The following is a 20,589-nucleotide window of genomic DNA, read 5'->3' on the forward strand; positions in this document are numbered from 1 at the left end:
TTATATGGTTTCTGGCAACTTCTGGCAGAGTGGGGTATCCAGACATCCTTGCCATGGAAACCCTAGCAGATTATAACTTGAAATTTCTCGACATCTCTCAGTAGGTGTCTCCTCTCGAGTTGATAACCTTGGAGGTCTGGTGTGATTGCTGTCTTGGGACTACCATTGCCGCCAGAGGAACATTGTCTGTCCAAGAGCTGATGGACCATATGGCATGTTGTGGTCGGCTACGACCTTATGGAAGGAACCTAACCCTAATTTTTGGTGCAAGTTTTAGGATGGAAAGTCGGTCGACTTTTCCAGCTTGATTGATGTCGAGATTGCTTTTTAAGTTTGAGTTCTGTTTGAACTTGTTTGGGGATCCTGTTTGGAATTTGTTTGAAATGGATAGTATTTTTTTTGAAGATGTCTTTGTGCCGATTTGAAATGTTTGACTCTGACTTTAATATTGGTTTCAATGATTGGTGATTTTACTCCCGGGTGGAGTAGTGAGAAATGCTGTTTTGATATGCTTGAAAACCTCGGAACGACGCAGACAGGATATCTGGGGAGCGTTTTGTTGTATGCTAGAAAACTTTGAACGACGCAGACGGGATGTCTGGGGAGCGTTTGGTTGTACCAGTCCTCTGAACTCATGGCTCAGACCTTTTTAGGTTATTTACGGCAAGAATGACGAGGCAGTCGTTGAGTAGCTTCATACCGCAGACCGTTTGTCTCGGGGGGGTGCTCAACGGCGCTGTTTGTTGTGTCTTGTAACAGGCATATGTGAACATTTTTGTTGCATTGCGATGTGCCAACTATTGAATATTCCTTATTGGATGAGATACTTTTGGGAAGTCAACGACCCTGGAAATCAAGAGTTCTGATTTGGAATGAGACTCCTTATTGGATGAGATACTTCTGGGAAGTCAATGACCCAAGATATCAAGAGTTCCGATCTGGAATGAGACTCCTTATTGGATGAGATTTTTCTGGGAAGCCAACGACCCAACAAATCAAGAGCTTTGATTTGGAATAAGAAAAATGATTGTCCCTTGGAATGTCCCTCGGAATGACCCTCAGAAATTTTTGAGCTAACTTGAGTTGTTTTGCAGATATGCTGTATTGCGGACAATTACTTTCTTTCAAGAAGGAGGGATGTCACAAACTGTTGACGTGTCAGGACACTAAAGAACGGAGCCAACCTGCAGATCTCGGCGGAGGGCCCTAAACCTTAAGGGAAGAAGGAGAAGCAGCAAAAGAAGTTTTACCAACTTGCAAAGTCTTACCGAGTTGCCTATTTTTAAAGAGGAGTTCAGGCCAACTTATGGGAACCCCGTCCGATGGGGCCCAAGAGAACTCAAGGGATTAAATAAAGCAGGACCACACACACAGTCACACTCTATTTGCGTAAAAGATGATGACATGGCAACCTATACATATGTTTTCTTTTTACGCTGGCTTGCAGGCGTGGCAGCCTGTACGGATTTCCGTGATTTACGCTGGCTGATTTTCAGCGCCAACTTTTGGACCAGATGCTTTTGAGTTTGAAGGCTTTTCATGTAAACTGCTTTTCATAGGCCAAGGGCCTTTAAATATGTGGAGAGGGCTCATTCTCTGGCAGGCTTCAATGTGAAGGTGCAAGGCGCGAGTATCAGCATTGTACTGAGTTCAAGTATTGTAAAGAAATACCGAAAGGGGCTCCAAGGTTTGGGGCCATTACTCTTTGGGGTGGAATTCCACCACTCCATGTCGCGTGTGCTCTCTCTCTTTCGGTTCAGTTGTTATTGAAGTGCTTAAAGTTGTTCAGTCTGTTCTTTTCTATTGGCACATGGTGCCCATCTTGTGACAGCTTTTACCATGAGCTGCTTTCAGCTGAGCCGCAATTAGAACGTCTAGATGCATGTAGAGACTAGGTTTGGGCAAAGATGCCTTGTTTAGTCCCTGAGGAGACGTGACAAAGGCTTGGGACGCCTATCCAGTTGGAGGAGCTTCATGAGGCCCTCAGGGCACTTCCCTAGGGTAGTTGTCTAAGGGAGGATGGTTTGATTCCCAGCTTCTTCTTGGAGTACTGTGAGCTACTTGGTCGTGATCTTTGTAGTGATTACCAGCACTTTCTACACATTGGAGAGATGTTTGGGACAGCATGAGTGAGGGCTTGATTGATCTTATCCCCAAGAAGGGAGGCTCCTTGGATTCGGTAGTGGCATCCCATCACTATTTTCAACTCTGTCTACAAAATCTTAGCAAAGGCTCTGAGTTTGAGAATATAGCCACATCTCGAGAGCATTATACATGAGACCTAGACATGTTTTGTCAAGGAGAGTAGCATACATAATTTTTATCTTTTGGGAGGCGTCTACCCTCGCACGTCTCTGAGGAGAGGATTTTGAGAAGGTGTATTACAGAGTTTACTGGGACTTCCTTGAGGGCATTTTGCACCGGATGGGGTTTTCAGATGCATGGACTAGATGAGTGTTAGCTCTCTACAGGTGTGCACATAGTCAGGTGCTCTTGGGGGAATGCTTCATGCTCACGCATTTGGTTAGATAGGGCTGTCCTCTTGCCCCCTTCCTTTTTCTCTTCTATGCTGAGTCGATGAGTACATTTTTGACTTCATAAGAGGTTGGTTTGCGTGGATTATTAGGGGAGTGAGCTTTTGGATGTTGAGTTTGCTGACAACTCATGCATGTATTTGGAGGGCCAAGAGGCCAATTTCCACAGGTGTGAGCATGCTTTTGAGGTGTTTTGTTGCGCACCGGGAGCATTGACAAGTGGAGGAAGACAATGGCTTTCTGGGGGCACGCTTGCTTGGTCACCTGGAGAGGGCTTTAGGTGGATTGCGCAAGGGACATCCGTACGCTACTTGCACTGTCAGGTTGGTTTGGATATCTCTCCAAAGCAGCAGATTGCTCCTGTCCTCTCTTTGCTTGGCAAGGTTGTAGTGGCCAACCAGCTGCTCTTGGCTACTATATGGTACATCACCTCTTGCTGGATCTTCTCAAGTTCATGCATTAGACAGCTAGAGAGGTTAATTAGGAACTTTTTGTGGCCAGGCAAGACACTCAGTCAGCTCGGGCCAAAGTTTCTTGGTAGGTCATCACTTTACCTTGTTCTCAGGGAGGGTTGGGGATTATCGACCCATCACGGTAGAGCAGAGCCCTCCTTGGGAAGTTTGTGGTCAAAGAAATTCTTCCAAGATAGGAGCCCTTGAAGGAGTTATTGCTTCATTGGATTCGTGCCCGAGTCCCTCAGACGGGTGGCCCATGGATCCTTTCCACTAGGTGGATTTTCACAGAGATGCGCAGAGTTGGCTTGACCAGGAGCTGGGAGGACCGTTTTGCTGTGGGCCTACTTAGGTCCTGGGAGCACCTGCGGAGTGGCCTTGACCAGCACCAGCCCACTTGCATTGAGGAGCGCTTGAGGCAGCCTTTTGTTTAGAACCCTATGGTTAGCACATAGCGAGCGCCGAGGCCACATGGTTGGTAGCAGGACTCATGTTTCTTGGGGTACCATCGTAGAGGTTCCGGCCCGTACTTTTGGGGACTGGCTGCAGTTTTCAGGTCTTTGCGAGGAGATTCATAGCATTTAGCTGCATGGCATGCATGATGAGGGGGGCGTAGAGCATGTGTCAGGATATTGCAAAGGCTATACCTGCTGAGTGGCATACCCCTCTTGAGCCGGCAGCTCCTTGTTGGATGGGGGCTTTCACGTGATTGGAGTCCTCATTGGAGCTAAGGCTTGCTCAGAGACAAGATCCTGCATGTTCTTTGAGGTTCAAAGAGAGGGTTGTCTCCACAGAGTCTCAATTTAGGCACCACAAGTGGCGGAGTGATGTTTCCAGAGGATCCGAGTTTTGGGCATTAGTGGGAGGACTTGTGTCTTAGATCTTGACCCGGTAGATCTTAAGTTAGGACACTGGCGCTTTTTGGGCTTAGGACTAAGGAGAGTCTTCCTTTGGTATGAGTGCAGTGGGACCTGGAAGAGTGGTTTTGGCGGGATCCTTTCTCTTTAGTTGATCACCTAGGCACCCCTTTCTTCCAGAACATAGCTTGTTTGGGGTGCCACATTTTGACAGCACGGAAAGAGGCTCTTCCTGTTGCAACACTTCATTGGTAGGAGTGTCTCACAACAGAGTTCTTGTCAGGGTTCTGGAAGCGCTTGTAGGACAACAGACAGCCAAGGAGAGTCACAATAGGTTTGGCTTCAGATTCTTCGGTTGATGCTCACACTTGCTACAGCTAGCCAATACACTTGGGGCGCTGTAGCTTGGTCCACACTCATGGGCCCATCGCTTTGTTTCAAGATGTCTACTGCCAGCAGGATGATAGTGATTCAGGAGGGCCTGCTTACACTCCAGCCCACCACAGAGCTCATCCCTCGGGAGTGGAGTAGTGATAGAGAGTGGTGTTGGGAGCTTATTTGTGGCCTAACATTGTGGTTCATCTGGCGAGCCCGCTGCTTTTGCATCTTCGAGGCTCCACCTGTCCCACCCGCAGAGACTGTTCGTGACATTTGGTTAGAGCTGATCCATACACTCAGGGGCCAGTTTGAGAGAATTCAAGGCAGCTCCGACCGCATGTAGGAGCGCCACGAGGCTTTCTTGTGACTTTGGCACCCAGGGCCCTGGGTCACCATGGTTTAGTGCGTGCCTAGATGGCACTATTGGCCACCAGTGTCGTTGTTTCCTCCTCCCATCTCGTGATTTAGCCCTCATCTGGTGATTTATCTCTTTTCATTCGGAGAGTCTCCCCATGTTTGTGATGTAGCCCTCTCTAGCAGAGGCCGGTTGTAGCAGAGGACAATTTTTTAACTAATGGAAGGATCTTTTCCTTGCAAAAAAAAAGTCGAATGTACTAAGAGGAAAGTAGCATATAGCCCTCTGTCCGCACTTTGACCCACATGTATCGAGCCTACTCATCTCTTCGCACTACTTGTATCATGGAGTGCGACTCCTCTCTAAACAACACTGCACCTTTTGAACCTTGAGTAGTATGCTCAATGCGTGTCTTCTTTGTGCAAGGAGACTCCCATTTGTATCTTGTTACAAGGGGAAGTGTCCTATTTGGGCTATCTCTCTCCCTTTAAAAGTATCCTCAAACATCCCTACATCAGATCCCAAACGCCATTGCAATTCCATAGAGATAGCTTCAAAGAGGTCCCATAGATCTCCTGGGGTCATCTGGCCTGCCGCTCTAGGATAACAACCTTCCCATCTCTATAAAATGCCAACTTGCCTTCCATCTTGGCTGCCAGTATGAGAGAGAGAGAGAGAGAGAGAGAGAGAGAGAGAGAGAGAGAGAGAGAGAGAGAGATTGGATTATCAATTTATCGTCCAAAGAGGTCAAATATGACCCACGGGACCGGGTACAAAAGTGTTACAACGTTTTTTTCTAAGTTATGGTTGCCAAATACATATCGATTAAGGACTGAGGGTCCGTAGGCAAGGTAAAGAATAGAAAAACAAAACCTAACGGGGGTCAAGTGAGAGGGTAGCCTCTTTAGGAGTTCGAAACTCCTGAATGATGGCTTTTCCGCCTCGGTAGATCGCCCATTTACCTTACTTGTGGGCTTTGTGCATCTTCTTAAGTTCGCTTTTTTTACCTTGAGTTGATTTGGAGTAAGCTCCTCAGTTATCCAGACCTTTGTTCCCTTGAGAAGATGTGATTGACGTAGCAATTCGGTTTGCTCTTCCTTGTCGTTGAAAGTAAGAACACAGTGCTCAAATGGCACGCATCTATGTGTGTCGTTGATCCAAGAGACGATGTTGGGCTTGATGATGACTGCTTCAAGGATATCGTTGAGCTTAGTAAGTGCTTCTTCAAGGGTGTCCTTAATGGTGCACCATGGTGAGGGGAGCCCACCAATGTGGACCTTGAGGGCGTTCTCTTCTTGGAGTCTTTGCTCGCGGAACTCCGTTGTCACACAAATTTGTACCCTAGCGATGGTTGGTGAGTGAACTTGGGTAACCTTTGCTTCAACTTCCTTTACGTTGTTGGTGACTAGAGCAGCCATGGAATCAAAACATGCCTCTAGCTCGCTAAGGCGAGTTTGGAGCTCACGGTTTTCTTCCACGACTCGGTCCAAGGCTGCTTGAAGGTATGTGAGGCGATCAAGCTTATTGGGAGCTGCTACCACAGCGTCAAAACTTGGTCTTGCTCTCGTGATAGTCTTTGGGAGTGACATCGTTTGAGTTCCTTGTCAAGAGCTTGCTATGACCCAACTAGCCCCAAAACAAGGTCTGGAATAAATCTTGCTGAACCCTAGCTCCATAACAAGGGCTTAGACATTTGCTGGACTTGAGAGAGAGAGAGAGAGAGAGAGAGAGAGAGAGAGAGAGAGAGAGAGAGGGGGTCATTTGGCATGCTGCTGTCAAGCAGAGCGCAATGCGGCTAGGAAAGCGCCGGGCCTGTGACTATGATGGTTCGCAGCAAAATCAAGCGAGTCATAGAAGATTTGAAGCTTAAAACACTAAAAAAGAATAAAACTCCAGCCATGAAAGCTTCACTTTGACAAAGAATCAACTCAAAACTATTGTATTTGCGAAGATTTGGTGTAGCCTCACTCCCAATTGCACAGTTGCAATGCTCTTATGCCTTGATGAAATCCCTAAATTAACGCTTCAATTTTGCGTTGTAGCCATTTCATGGGAGCTTCTGAACTTCATTAGACAAACTCAAGTGATTATTTGAAGTGGGGAAACCCTAATTGGTGGCCTCACACGGGATTGCCTAGTACACCATAGAATCAGGCTATGTATCCCTTCACAGAGGAGCTTAAAGTGCTGATCTTGTTCTTCTAAAACTCTCCCCCAACTCTCCTAGTCACGGAATTGTAAGTTACGTGGAATTTTGAGCCATTTTTGACCATTTTTTGTGTCATTTTTGATCATTTTATGACCATTTCTAGCCCAAAAATGACATTTTTCCTATATAAAGCCCAAATGAGTTGAGAAAAATCCCTTTGATTGTGGAAAGATCCCCTTGGGCTCAAATTAAATTTTGAACTTCAGTTTTCCGCGTAGCAAGCACTTAAGATGCATTGTTTACGGCTACGCACGAAACTTGCTACTTTTGGCTGAGATTGACCACATTGAACTTTCTAGGCAAAACGAGTTTGCCACTTAAAACACTTGACATTTGTACATTTCTAAAGCTAATTAGGCATGTTTTAATGTGATGAAACACGCAACATTGCAACATCCAGGGCCTCGCCTGCCCGGCAAGGTATGTACGGAATTGCAACCGTGGCATCCATCTTTGCATATATCACACTATGTACATTATAGCACTTGGTCCCACATAACAAAATCATTAAGAGTGAGGTATATATTTTTTGTTTCACATTATGTACGTGCCATGTCAGAACACCGCTCTAGGATAACAACCTTCTCACCTCTAATAAATGCCAACTTGCCTTCCATCCTGGCTGCCAATATGAATGCGAGAGAGAGAGAGAGAGAGAGAGAGAGAGAGAGAGAGAGAGAGAGAGAGAGAGAGAGAGACATTCTTGCTACTTGTTTTGTGGTTTAGCCCATTTATCTCTTCCAATTGATGTGAGAGATCGCTTGCAAAAATTGCAATATACATATGCTGAAGTGCTGGATATCACGAAGAATTTGAATATTAAGCTTGGTGAAGGGGGTTTTGGGCCAGTTTACTTTGGCAAATTGAAAGACGGATCGCCAGTTGCTGTCAAAAAGTTATCATCGAGTTCAGCTCAAGGAATACAGGAGTTTCTGAATGAGGTTAGGTTTTGCCTTTTTCTCAGTTCACTATAATTCTGAATTCCATTGCATTATAGTTTTATTTCTCTTTTCAACCCCCCCCCCCCCCCCCCCCCTCCCGCACACAAGCTCTCTCTCTCTAGCACGAGTATGCATGCACGTGCGCACACACACACATATTAATCTCCTCCAAAAAAGTAAAATTCCTCCTGCGACCCGTACATCATGAGGATTAGTTTTTTAAATGACAGATGAGAGGACTCCCAAGTCCTTCAGAAGTTTTGACTTTGATTTATTCTTAATTTGTGTCTGTTTTACAGGTTGATGTTCTGTCACGAGCTCATCATAAAAATCTGGTATCATTGGTCGGCTATTGTTGTGAGGGGAATGAGAGGTGCCTTATTTATGAGTTTATGCCAAAAGGGAATCTTGATGATCGTCTTCATGGTAAATTATTGATCAGCCCTACAACATATGTCGCTGTGAAAGATGCATGCAGTCAAGAATTTTAGTACCATATATCTACACACACACACACACACACACACACACACACACACACACATCTATCTTTATTTGTCATTAGCTGGTAGCGCTTCAGAAATGAACCAGGTCCTCCTTGCCTCGGTTTGCTTCATTGCTTCATGCTGGGTGCTTCATGCAGGAGTCATGTCTCAGCTTAGATGCCTGGTTAGAAAGTTCCTTTGGGGAGGTTCAAATGGCACTGCTGATGGTGATACCAGGGCACGGGTTAGATGGTCTACTGTCATTCTACCTAGGGGACAGTTGGGGGAGAAAAAAATTATAGATTGGGCCTTTTGGGATTTTGGACCAGCCAAGGTAGATAGAGATGTTACATAAGATGTGTGAAGTACGATAAAAAACCTTTGCATGGTACTAGACCTCAACTCTGAACTCCAAATTACGTTAAGTACAAATTCATTTATGTTATAGATATGTGATATGTATCTATGTATTTGAGTTGTGTGTGTGTGTGTGTGATGTCTAATGTACGTATACATGCCATAGGCAACCTGGATGTAGGTATGTTTAGAGAGGGAGCGCGTGTGCACACACACACACACACACACACACACACACACTTTTTTTGTAAATCGATCGATTAATTTACCTGTTGGAAACCTTAAAGCGAGGAAAGCCCACTGCAAAGATCATATACAAGGGGAAAAGCACATAACTACTCAGTTGTAGAGAGTAGCTAAAAACATTCCATCTCTAAGGTGATATCACCAACTTCCAAAGCAAACTGTAACAATTGCCTAAGAGAAAGCCTGAAGAGAGGGAATGGGTCTGCGTGAGTACGATGGAACATGTAAGCATTACGCTGACTCCACAAGGTCCAGTAAGCCCAGTATCTGACCCACATAAAGAAGACCGCAAAATGCTGTAGTGTCGGGGAGAAAATGCCAAATGCCCAAAACCTTTTGTGAAAGACAACCCCAAGAAAATGGAGCCGCGTACAGGCCGATACATGGCGAAGGAAGTCTCTAGTAACGCAGCAATTCCACAAAAAGTGACAAATATCCTCTTCTGCAATCGAGCAACGAACACAAGAAGAAGGACAAATATGACGCGCCCGAAGAAAAGTGCCAACGGGAAGCACTCCAAGCTAGCAGCACCAAAGAAACAGGTGCTCTTTCAAAGGCAAATGGCTTTTCCACAAGGCGGAGAGGAGCCTCCTCCACCGGATATCAGATTTGTGCATACGCCAAAGGGCATTACAATGACCATCAAGCCATGATTGTGGTAGAAGAAGAGCATAAATTCGACCTGTAGAAATATCTCGAAAAGGCGTTTCCCCAAGGGCCCAATCAAACATGCGATCATCATGAGGCAAAGGTGAAACACGCAAAAAGTGGAGCGGCATGCTTTGAAGCTCTCTCCAAAACTGACGGTAATGCATGCCCAACCCAAAACGGCGAGCTGCAAAGGGAAACTCAAAAATATATCCAGCCTCATCGACCACATCCTCAACCACACGAATGCCACGACCAGAGAGAAAGTAAGCCTGACGAGGTGAGCGGTCGACCAAAGTAAGAGAGAATGCCCGGCTCCAATGGAGACTTTCCAAACGGATCGAATCACCTTCCTGCCGAGGATTCCACGATAAATGCATCGTAACCTCTTTCTAGGCATATACTAAAGTGGAAGAGAGGACATTCAGGAATGTGCCCTTCCATCTTGCCAAAAACCACCTCCCAGAGAGAGGGTTGCCAATGGCCAAAAGCAGAAGTAACAACGTGCTGACCGAGGAATGCAAACATCAAAGTCCAAGGCTGAATTTGTTGCACAAGAGTAGGCAACAACATAGCTTTCCTCGCAAGCACATGCCTCTGCAAATCCAAGATATTAAGTCCACCGAGACGTTTAGGAGTGCAAAGATTCTCCATCGACATCAAGCGTAATCTTTTTTTCAGAGCATGAGTCCGCCACAAATGGGACATAATGTCCGACATAAGAGAATCAAGACATCGGCGAGGCCAATGCATTAGTGGCAAAAAGAACTGAACATATGCCAACATGATACTCTGAACAATTTGCAGACGCACATGCAAAGGCCAAGTAGATAGCTTCCAGTAATGCAATTTGACATTCAAGCGTTGCATGACCCAATTGACTTTTTGAGAGTGAGTAACATTCCATCCAATTGGATAACCCAAATGCCTAGTGATGACATTTGAAGACACAATCTCACCTGGCCACAACAGACTATGCCAATCACAAGAACGGAGAGGCAGAAGCTTCGATTTACAAAAGTTGACTCTAAGCCCAGCCGCAATGCCAAAAAGTTCCAATGCTTCCATAATCACCTTGACATCCGCCTGCTAATTACGGGGCATAAACAACGAATCATCAGCGTAAGCCTGGCTAACAAAAGTACGACCCGAAGGTAACCGCAGACCATGAAGATGCTGAGCAGAAGTCAAGTGATCAAGATAAGTCAACAGCGGGTGAGTAGCAATAGCATACAACAAGGCACTAAGGGGGCAGGCCTGCCTGACCGAACAACCAAGAGGCCAGGATTTAGTTAATTCACCTTCCAATATCCCTGAAGATGTGCTACATGCATACAAAAAATGAACCACATTGGCAAATTTAGGACCAAACCCTAAGCACGTCATCGTGGCGGCAATGAAGTCCCACTGTACAGTGTCAAAGGCTTTTTCAATGTCAACTTGCATAACCAACACATCTTGTTGAGTGTACTTAGTGTATTCCATGCCAATCAAAACATTAGTCATATTATCCATAATCTGACGACGTGGAATGAAACCATATTGAGCCCGATGGAGTCCTGCAAAAAGATGGTCCTTAATGCGATGCACTAGCATCTTAGCCAATATCTTATAAACCACCGGCATCAAAGTAATCGGGCGCCAATGAGAAAATCGTTCACAAAGCGCTTGCTTAGGCAACAATTTAAGTAAACCTTCTTTCCAAGATAATGGCAAATCTTGTTTCTTCCATGCCGCATTAATCATGAAAAGCAGTGGATGCTCAAGGGCCTCCCAGAAGGAGAGGAAAAATTCCATAGTAAGCCCATCCTAGCCGGGAGACCGCCAGCGGCCCAAAGCAAGCAACTCAATATGCAATTCTGAAGCAGAGAAGGGGTCCTCAAGGCCACATGCATCTTGCGGGGATATGATCGGAGTAACAAAGGAAAGCATCAATTGACGCGCATGGCAAGTAGCCAAAGATGCCTGAGAAGGAGCAGCAAACACCTGTCGATAATGCAAAACCATGGCATCCGCAAGTTCTTGCTTTGAAGAAGTCCAAACACTCGAGGAAAGCATAACCGCTTAATTGCCTGTGAAAGTCTTGAATGATGTAAACGCTTAAAGAATTGCTTCGAAGCACAGCCTTTGTCCATGAAAGCCTGTTGACGAGCACGCGTCTGCCATTTAGCAAGCTTTCGCTTGTCATTACGTTGAATACACATAGAGGCTTCACATAACTCCGACATCTCAGCATTAGACAGAGGCCGCAAATCAGCCAACTCTTGCAGTCACTGACAAGCATGCTTCGCATCTTTGACATCCCCTCGAGTGCACTGCATGTAATGCTTGCCATAGTCACAGATGACACTTTGCACTCTCATAACAAAGAGGGGGGATAACCTCAGAAATCATGTCCCGAAAAACCTCATGCGTTAGATAAGCATTATTAACAAGTAGCAGACGTTTCTTGGGAAGAGCCTGATCACAATGAGTCTGCCCAAAACTCACATCCAACAAAACAGGGTAATGATCCAATAACTGCAAAGTGTAATCAATGTTGACCTCACATACAAATTCCTCATATTGTTGCAAATTAAGCAAATACCATCTATCCAACCGCGCTCGATAAGAAGAATAGGCAACATGTTGAAAAGTAAAACCAGAGGCATTTGGATGCAAATGCCTCCGCAAACAACATATGTGAATTGCCAGAGGTACTATCATCCATCTCAGGGGTATTATTAAAATCACCGCAAAGGATTGCACTCGAGGTCCATGAGCGAGAAGAGATGTCTCGCCATAGAGCAACCCTTTGTCCAGATGATGTATACGCATAAATGCCTCCAAATTCATACACCTGACCATTCAACAAGCATTGAATCACCATCTAGCGGCCGTGCGGATCATTATACAAGAGAACTGGCTGAAGCTCATGCCGAACCAGCATCAATAAACTAGAGTAATCATGCAAACCAGCATATGCAATCCAATAACCTGCAAAATATGAACACTGACCAACAAAGTTATGTTGGTTGTGTTCTTGCAAAACCACAATATCTGCCTTACATATACGTACATAGTGCCAGGTCAGTCGCCATTTATCTAGGTTACATAACCCACGCACATTATATGAAATGCATTTAATACGATTGTGCATTACAAACCATATTTACAACGGCAAGAAACTCGAGGATCAAGTCGAGATGCCCATAGAGACATCTCCATCCACCGCATCCATGCCAAAACCCATCCGCTGAGTCAAAACAGGAACTTTGTCCAAAGAAAGTGCCTGAGAAGTGGATGCCTCACCCAAAAGTACACCCTTATAAGAGTGCATCGCTTTTTCCCAAGCGTAAATCAACGTGCGATTTTCATTGCAGGGAAGCTGCTTAAATGCTACATTCTTATTGGCGTTAACTAGAGGAACATAATTATGGGAAGGTGGAGTATGAATTTTCACTGTCTTTTTAGGTATCACCCACGAGCCAGCATCAGTTGATGCAACATTTTTGCCTTTCCCCGCGGTTACATTCCCAACATCCGCAGACAGCAGATTTTTGTTTTTCCTTTTAGCTGCATTAAAAGCCACCTTCATAGAAGGGATTCCATTCGATTTAGCTTCACCAACAGATTTGCCTATAGGGGCAGGGGAAGAGGAAGGAACGGCCGAAAGAGGGGGTTGCAAAACAGGTTCGGGGCATTCAGATTGCATGTGACCGAATTTATTGCATCAAAAACAGGAGTTAGCAAATTTGCCCCATTTGAGCTTAAAAGGACGCTTGCCCACCCAAGGATCCCCTGAATCCACCATAATTCCATCTAGGGTATTCTTATCCGTATCCCACAGAATGCAAAACCTATTAGTGTTCGCGTCCAATTTCGGAGGGCAAATCACCTTGCCAAGTTGAGCAGCCAACAAAGGAAGAAAATGCCTCCACGTGCGGGGAAAATCAACAATTTCCACCCACACAGGACATTTGTGACCAATAAGACTTTGATAGTCCTTCGTAAGTGCCCAAGGCAGAACATGAGTCATCTGCATGCCAAAAAAGAGGGGAGACATCTCCAACAAGAGGTTTCTAGCCTCAATATCTGCCAGTAGCACCTCATAGAAACCCCCAGCACCAAAATAAACGCCTCGGACAGCTTGGCATTTGAGCAGGAAATCAACCCACTGTCCGACATCCTACGCAACGGGCATTTTGCCAAGGAAAAATGACCGCATTCATGGCATATTGCGCTACCGGATCCATTAGGTCCTGTACTGGAATTCTCACCTCAAGGGCAGGTGCTTGACCATTCCAGGCTTTCCGGGCCTCTTCGAAGTCTTCATACAGACAACTCTTGATTTCAGAAGCACTCTCCGAAACACTTCATATGTACATCTCCCAAAGAACTCATACATCTGCTAAAATAACTTTGCCTGTAATACTGTAAATTGTCCCTAATTGAAAATTGTCTGACTCTGATACCGCAGCAGGTCGTACAGAGTTTTGACAGCAGCGAGCAGGTACAAGGGGGCGAGAGAGGCCAAATCTGCAGACCCGCAGATGAACACCAGCTGTCTCCACGTACTGTCTGCGCGCAGGTTCTAGATTCGTGCTGTGAAACAGTTCGAAAACAGGGAGCTTAGGCTATGCAGGGCTAACAGCAGAGCAGAGGACAACTTTCGCGCTGAAGGCTGAGGGTAGAAACGCGCACGCTACAGCAACCCTGTCACGTGCAGAGCTCAGGGAAGAGCGCATAGGACTCACAGTAGACTGCATAGGGGCACAGTAGGGAAGATCGCGCGCACGCGCACACACACACACACACATTAAAATGGATATTAAGCTTATACATAGCATGTGAAACGAAACCTTATAGCTCATTTTTTTTTGTTGCAAAAGACGTTGGTTTCTCATTGTGGGTATTAAGTTCTCAAAGACATAATACTAAATGACCACTACGTACACGATACCGTATGGAACTTAACGTCTTGGATGATAAATTTGGTGAGTTTATACATACTTGTATGCTTGGGATACTACATAATGATGAAAAATGCAAGCCTACATAATCGATGCTCGCTGCTGCTCCTGCGCGTTCCCCTCCCCCCCCCGCGTGCTCCTGCTCCCCCGCACCATAGCCCCCCCTTCACCCTCGCCCTCGCGCTGCCCCTGCCTGCGCGCTGTCTGTCCACGCGCGCTGCTGAGCTTACACCCAGCCTGTGCGCAGCCCAGCCAAAGTGCAGCCCCGCCTGCTGCCCCCCCTGTTGTTCGCTGCCCGCTGCCTCGCCGCTCCAGCCCCTTATCCCCCCCCCCCCCCCTCCTCCGAAGGCCTCGTTTGAATTGCCTGGCAGTGGATTCTCAGTTGGTTTCTCCTTGCCAAGCTCTCAAGCGTTGGCCTTCTCGTCCGCCCTTCTCCTTCAGAGCAGCAGACACTAATGGAGGCTCATGCTCCACCTCAGAGGGACTCCTCCGAAGCCCCCTCGCCCGACACCGCTGAGCCCACCATTCGACTTGCTCTCTCACCGACAGAGCAAGCGAGCCTAGCCGATGAGGTAGAGCGTCTGCAGGCGACCTCGGTCATTTGTAAGATTCTCGGCACCCGACCCAGCAGAGGAGAGCTGCGTGACCTTCTCCAGGCCCACCTTCTCGCAAAGGTGGGCAAGATTTTGGATGTCCAGATCCTCGAACGGGGGTACTCCCAGATCGAGTTCGAGACTTCCGAGATGGCCTCCAAGGTCATAGCTATGAGTCCACTGGCTATCCGAGCATCACGCGCCCACTTTCGACAGTGGCGACACGGTTTTGACCCGACTTCGGATGTGCTCGTAGAGGAGGCAGACATCCCCATCTCAGTCTGCTTTCCGGGTTTACGGAGGGAGTACCTTCCACTGCTCTCCAGGATTGGCTCCGCCATCGGGACTGTTCTGGAGACACCTCGTACGGCAGCATCAGTAGCTGTCAAGGCGGCCGGCATCCCTTCAGTTCGAGTTTTGGTCAGAGATACCCACACGCTCCCGAAGGTCATCCTTTTGCCTCGGGTGAGTGGGGGTTGGTATAGGCAGAGTGTGGAGTACTCGGGTCTCCCGAACCAGTGCTTCATTTGCAGACAGATGGGCCACCTAGCGAAGGCCTGTCCACGGAGGAGACCACGACCTGCACCTCAACCTCAATCCTAGCCTACCAAGGCTGGGCCGCAGCCTCAGCTAGCGACAGCGCACAGATTCTGAGCCACCCTTCGAGCCTGGGGCTCCAGCGGAGGAGGGGTGGCAGCAGGCCCGTGGCGGTCGACGCCAGGGGCCACAGCGACCACCTGGCACTCAGAGTGGCCCTCAGGTGCCTACTCAGCAGCAGTGGGTTCCCACGGGGAACCGCTTTGGTCCTCTTGAGTAGGAGGAGCCTCCTACGCCAGCCTTCTCTTCCGTTTCACCCTCGCCAGCCCCTCCTCCTTCAGATTTCCCCTCTTCCTCCTCATCCCCTCCCCCGCCCTTTGCTCCCGCCCACTCCCCACCTCGCCCCCCTATCTCTGTCGTCCTGCCCCGCTTCTCTTCTCCTTTGCCCCCCAAGCTCCTTCTCCCCCTCCTCCTGCTTCAGTACCACAGTCAACTCAGGAGACTGGTCCCTCGCCGGCGGCTAGGAGATCTCTTGGCAGCGCTTTTGCCACGAGTCGCCTAGCGAGAGAGGGGCAACCCTTCTTGCGGCCCCCTTTGCAGATTCAGACATCTTCCCTTGCAGCTATCCGTCGTGGTCTGACGAGCATTGATCTCCGACGCCGCTGGGACTTCTTCGATTACGGACTCACTCGCTTTCTCTTCGATTCCGCAGCAGACCACGAGGCAGCCTACTTCAGGGTCCACGCTCTGTTCCTCGCCGCTAGGGGGACAGAGGCCTTGGACTCAGCAATTGGTTTCTCCTTTCCTCTCTGTGGTAGGACCGAGACAGAGTGGTCCCTCGACTCAGTGGTGGGATGGTTGCATACACAGGTTCTCGAGTTCTCTCACCACATGGGAGAACTTGGAGTTACAGATTTGCTGTAGACTTTGTGGCCACTGGCCAAGTTTGCGGTGACACCCTCAGACTCAGCAGGATGTAGGCACATTGTGGTGTACTTTTTTGCGGACTATTGCGGACTCATTGCAGCAGGCCATTGTGGGCAGAGGGATTATTGTGCCAGGCAGGGCTCAGTGGATTACTTTGCAGGTTCACGGTGGCCTTGTGGGCTTCCTGAACATCTATGCGCCCAATGTGGCGAGTGCTCGTGCAGAGTTTTGGTCACAGATTGTTGAGTCTTTGCCACAGGTTGACCATTGGTGTGTAGGAGGGGACTTCAACATGTTGGAGGACCCTTCTGACAAGATCGGAGGCAGCCATGCTACTGTGCATGGAGTCGAGTTAGCAGCTTGGGAGAGGTTTTGTATGACCTTGAGGGTCTCGGATACATGGCAGCATTTTGGCTTTGTGAGGCCTCCAGAGAGTCTTGCCTTCTCTAGATCAGACCGCAGAGTGGGAGGAGTGAATCTATCGCGGATAGATCGCTTCTACGCTAGTGACCACTTCAGTGACTTGGGGGGATCAGTGGGCATCCTAGCAGGGACATCCTTCTCGGACCATGCACCAGTGATCCTCACAGTGGCAGACAGGTAGAGGAGTGGGAGCACGATGCTTCGCATCCCAGAGCGGGTCTTGTTGGACACAGCACTCAGAGAGAGGGTAGAGGCTCTTGGGACAGAGGGCATGGACAGCCAGGCTCTACCGGCAGACAGAGTGGCCTTAGGCCTAGCTCAGCTTAGCCACTTTTTTCTCCAGGAGTCTTTGGCTCGACGGGCCGCAACGAGAGAGGAGGAGCAGCGTCTCAGACGAGGCATTGCTTCACTACAGAGGATGCAGGAGCAGCATCCAGACAGTCCATGGTTGGAGGAGCAGTTACAGCAGGCTTGACAGGAGCTTGCTTGCACAGAGGAGAGACGCCATGAGTTTGCCTTTCACCGACAGGCATCTCAGTGGACTCAGGTAGGTGACAGAGTGACAGGTGCCTTTTTTGAGACAGTAGGACCTCAGCACTCGTATGCCAAGGTCACTCAGCTGAGGAGACCCGATGGGTTAGTTGCTTGTGAGCCTGAGGATATGCGTGTAGTTGCTACTGACTTTTACCGTGAGCTACTGACGGCTGAGCCCCAGTTAGAGAGACAAGATGCATGCAGGGAGCAGGTTTGGGCGCAGATGCCTTGTCTTGTGGCTGAGGAGATGCGCCAGAGGCTGGAGATACCTCTTCAGCTTGAGGAGCTGCACACGGCTCTTAGGGCCCTTCCTCGTGGTAGTTGTCCAGGTGAGGATGGGCTGACTCCCAGCTTCTTCTTGGAGTACTGGGACTTGCTTGGCCCATATCTTTGTAGTGCCTTTCAGTACATTCTGCACACAGGAGTGATGTCGAATAGCATGAGTGAGGGCCTGATTTACCTCATTCCAAAGGAGGGTGGCTCCTTGGATGAGATTCGACAGTGGCGCCCCATCACCATCCTCAACTCAGCCTACAAAATTCTTGCCAAGGCTCTGAGTTTGAGGATTCAGCCACTTTTGGAGAGCCTTATACATGGGACTCAGACAGGTTTTGTCAAGGAACGCAGTATCCTTGACAACATCTTCACTTTCTGGGAGGCTTCTGCCCTGGCACGTCTCCGTGGGGAGGACCTTGTGATTCTTCTTCTCGATTTTGAGAAGGCATACGACAGAGTTGACTGGGACTTTCTAGAGGGCACGCTTCGCAGGATGGGCTTTTCAGATGCTTGGATCAGAGGGGTGTCGGCTTTGTACGGACAGGCTCACAGTCAGGTGCTTTTGGCAAGAGGTAGAGGTGAGCGCTTCATGCTCACACGATCGGTCAGACAGGGTTTTCCTCTTGCCCCCTTTCTCTTTCTGTTCTATGCGGAGGCGATGAGCAGATTTTTGGTGTCACAGCATGTTGGTTTGAGGGGCTTAGCACTCCCGATACAGGGAGATGAGCTTCTGGATGTTGAGTTTGCCGACGACTCAGCCTTGTACTTAGAGGGCCAGGAGGCCAATTTACAGAGGTGTGGGCAGGCTCTTGAGACCTTTTGCTGTGCATCGGGTGCATTGATCAACTGGAGAAAGACAGTGGCTTTCTCGGTTGGCAGTGCTCCTGTGCCAGAGTGGATACCAGGAGAGGGCTTCAGGTGGATTCCCCCAGGGACTGCAGTTCGATACTTGGGTTGTCAGGTTGGTTTGGATTTGTCCCCCAAGCAGCAGATTGCTCCTCTTCTCCTGTCCATCAGGAGAAAGATGTTCCACTGGAGCTGAGCATGACTTTCGCTGGCTGGTAGAGTAGTAGTTGCCAACCAGGTGTTGTTGGCAACTATGTGGTACATCACTTCTTGCTGGATCTTCTCGAGTTCTTGTATCAGCCAGGTAGAGAGGCTGATCAGGAACTTCCTTTGGTCAGGTCGCGACACTCAGGTTGCCCGAGCCAAGGTGGCTTGGTCGGTCATCACACTTCCTTGTTCTCAGGGAGGGCTTGGGATCATTGATCCAGCACAGCAGAGCAGAGCCCTTCTTGGGAAGTTCGTCGTCAGAGGACTTCTTTCAGGCGAGGAGCCCTAGAAAGAGTTCTTGCTGCAGAGGCTTCGTGCCATGGTGCCTCAGTCAGGAGGCCCTTGGCAACCTTCGACCAGATGGATCTTTACAGAGTTGCGCCGAGTTGGTTTGAGCAGGAGACTGGAGGAGCGATTCGCTGTGAGTTTGCTTCGCTCTTGGGAGCTCTTACGGCGTGGCCTAGAGCAGAGACAACCGACATGCACGGAGGAGTGCCTACGACAGCCCCTCGTCTGGAACCCCATGGTTAGCACTCAGAGAGGCCACCTGGTTGGGAGTAGGCCTCATGTTTCATGGGGTCCCATGGCAGCAAGTCCAGCGCGCTCTCTAGGTGACTGGCTAGAGTTCACAGGTTTGTCAGAGGAGGTGCAGGGTGTCCAGCTACAGGGCATGAGAGGGGTTCAGAGCATGTATCAGGACATCTCAGAGTCAGTTCCAGCTGAGTGGCTCACGCCTCTCGAGCCAGTAGCATCCCGATGGATGGGAGCCTTCACACGACTGGAGGTTCTCATCTCAGTCAGGGCTTGTTCAGAGACTGTCCCAGCCCTGTTCTTTGAGCTTCAGGGTGGGGGACGATTACAGCGAGTTACAGTAGAGGCCCCGCAGGTAGCAGAGTGCTGTTTCCAGAGGATCCGAGTTGTGGGCATCTGTGGGAGGACTTGCGTCATAGACCCTGACCCAGCAGCTCTCGAGACAGGACACTGGAGGCTATGGGCTTGGGAGTGTTGTCCACTGGCACGAGTACAGTGGGATCCTGGTGAGTGGCTATGGAGGGACCCCTTCTCTTCTGCAGACCGCCCAGGAGTCCCTTTCTTTCAGTACACTGTTCGGCTTGGACGTCATATACTTGCAGCGCAGAGAGAGGCCCGCCCCGCTGCAGCACGTCATTGGCAGGAGGAGGGTCTCACAGTTGAGTTCTTGGCAGCTTTTTGGCAGAGGCTGTGGGACTCCAGACAGCTGAGGCGCGTCACTTTGTTCCAGTGGTTGGTTGCACACAGGCACAGCAGTAGGGAGCTGGCTTGTGCATAGTGGTCTCTCGGCCACATGTATAGCCTGTGACCAGTTGGTGGAGAGTCAGCGACACTGTCTTTGGGACTGTCCTTCGGCCCAGCAGGTGTGGCTACGAGTTCTTCGGCTGATGCCTGCCCTCTCCGCGGCTCGACAGTACACTTGGGGGGCAGCGGCTTGGTCCACTCTCACGGGCCCGGCACTACAGTTTGAGCTATCTTCCACCAGCAGGATGATAGTGATACAGGGGGGGAGACCTGCACTCAAGCCTGCTACAGACCTTACTCCACAGGAGTGGTGCAGTGAGAGAGAGGAGTGCTGGGAGCTCATCAGCGGCCTAGCTCTTTGGTTCATCTGGCGGGCCCGTTGTTTTCGTATCTTTGAGGCTCGCCCTGTGCCACCAGCAGAGATTGTTCGTGACTTTTGGCTAGAGCTGATCCATACTCTCAGAGGACAGCTTGAGGGACTACAGGGCAGCTCCGACCGCATGCGGGAGCGCCGCGAGGCTTTCGTTCGACTCTGGCGCCCTGGGCCTTTCTACACC

General features: G+C 48.9%; 1 protein-coding gene across 2 annotated transcripts in view; it reads left to right on the forward strand.

Moving 5' to 3' along the window:
- Positions 1-20,589, forward strand: part of LOC147448793 (putative proline-rich receptor-like protein kinase PERK11) — a 150,242-nt gene that overhangs the window by 83,229 nt on the left and 46,424 nt on the right. For both annotated transcript variants that reach the window (XM_086522454.1, XM_086522455.1), the window contains 2 exons: positions 7,512-7,726; positions 8,026-8,152. In XM_086522454.1, coding sequence (XP_086378580.1) covers positions 7,512-7,726; positions 8,026-8,152 — 342 coding nt within the window. The remainder of the gene's footprint in view (positions 1-7,511; positions 7,727-8,025; positions 8,153-20,589) is intronic.

The sequence above is a fragment of the Adiantum capillus-veneris genome, chromosome 10 (assembly GCF_014529385.1).
Source record: "Adiantum capillus-veneris isolate H3 chromosome 10, ASM1452938v2, whole genome shotgun sequence".
Taxonomy (NCBI): domain Eukaryota; kingdom Viridiplantae; phylum Streptophyta; class Polypodiopsida; order Polypodiales; family Pteridaceae; genus Adiantum; species Adiantum capillus-veneris.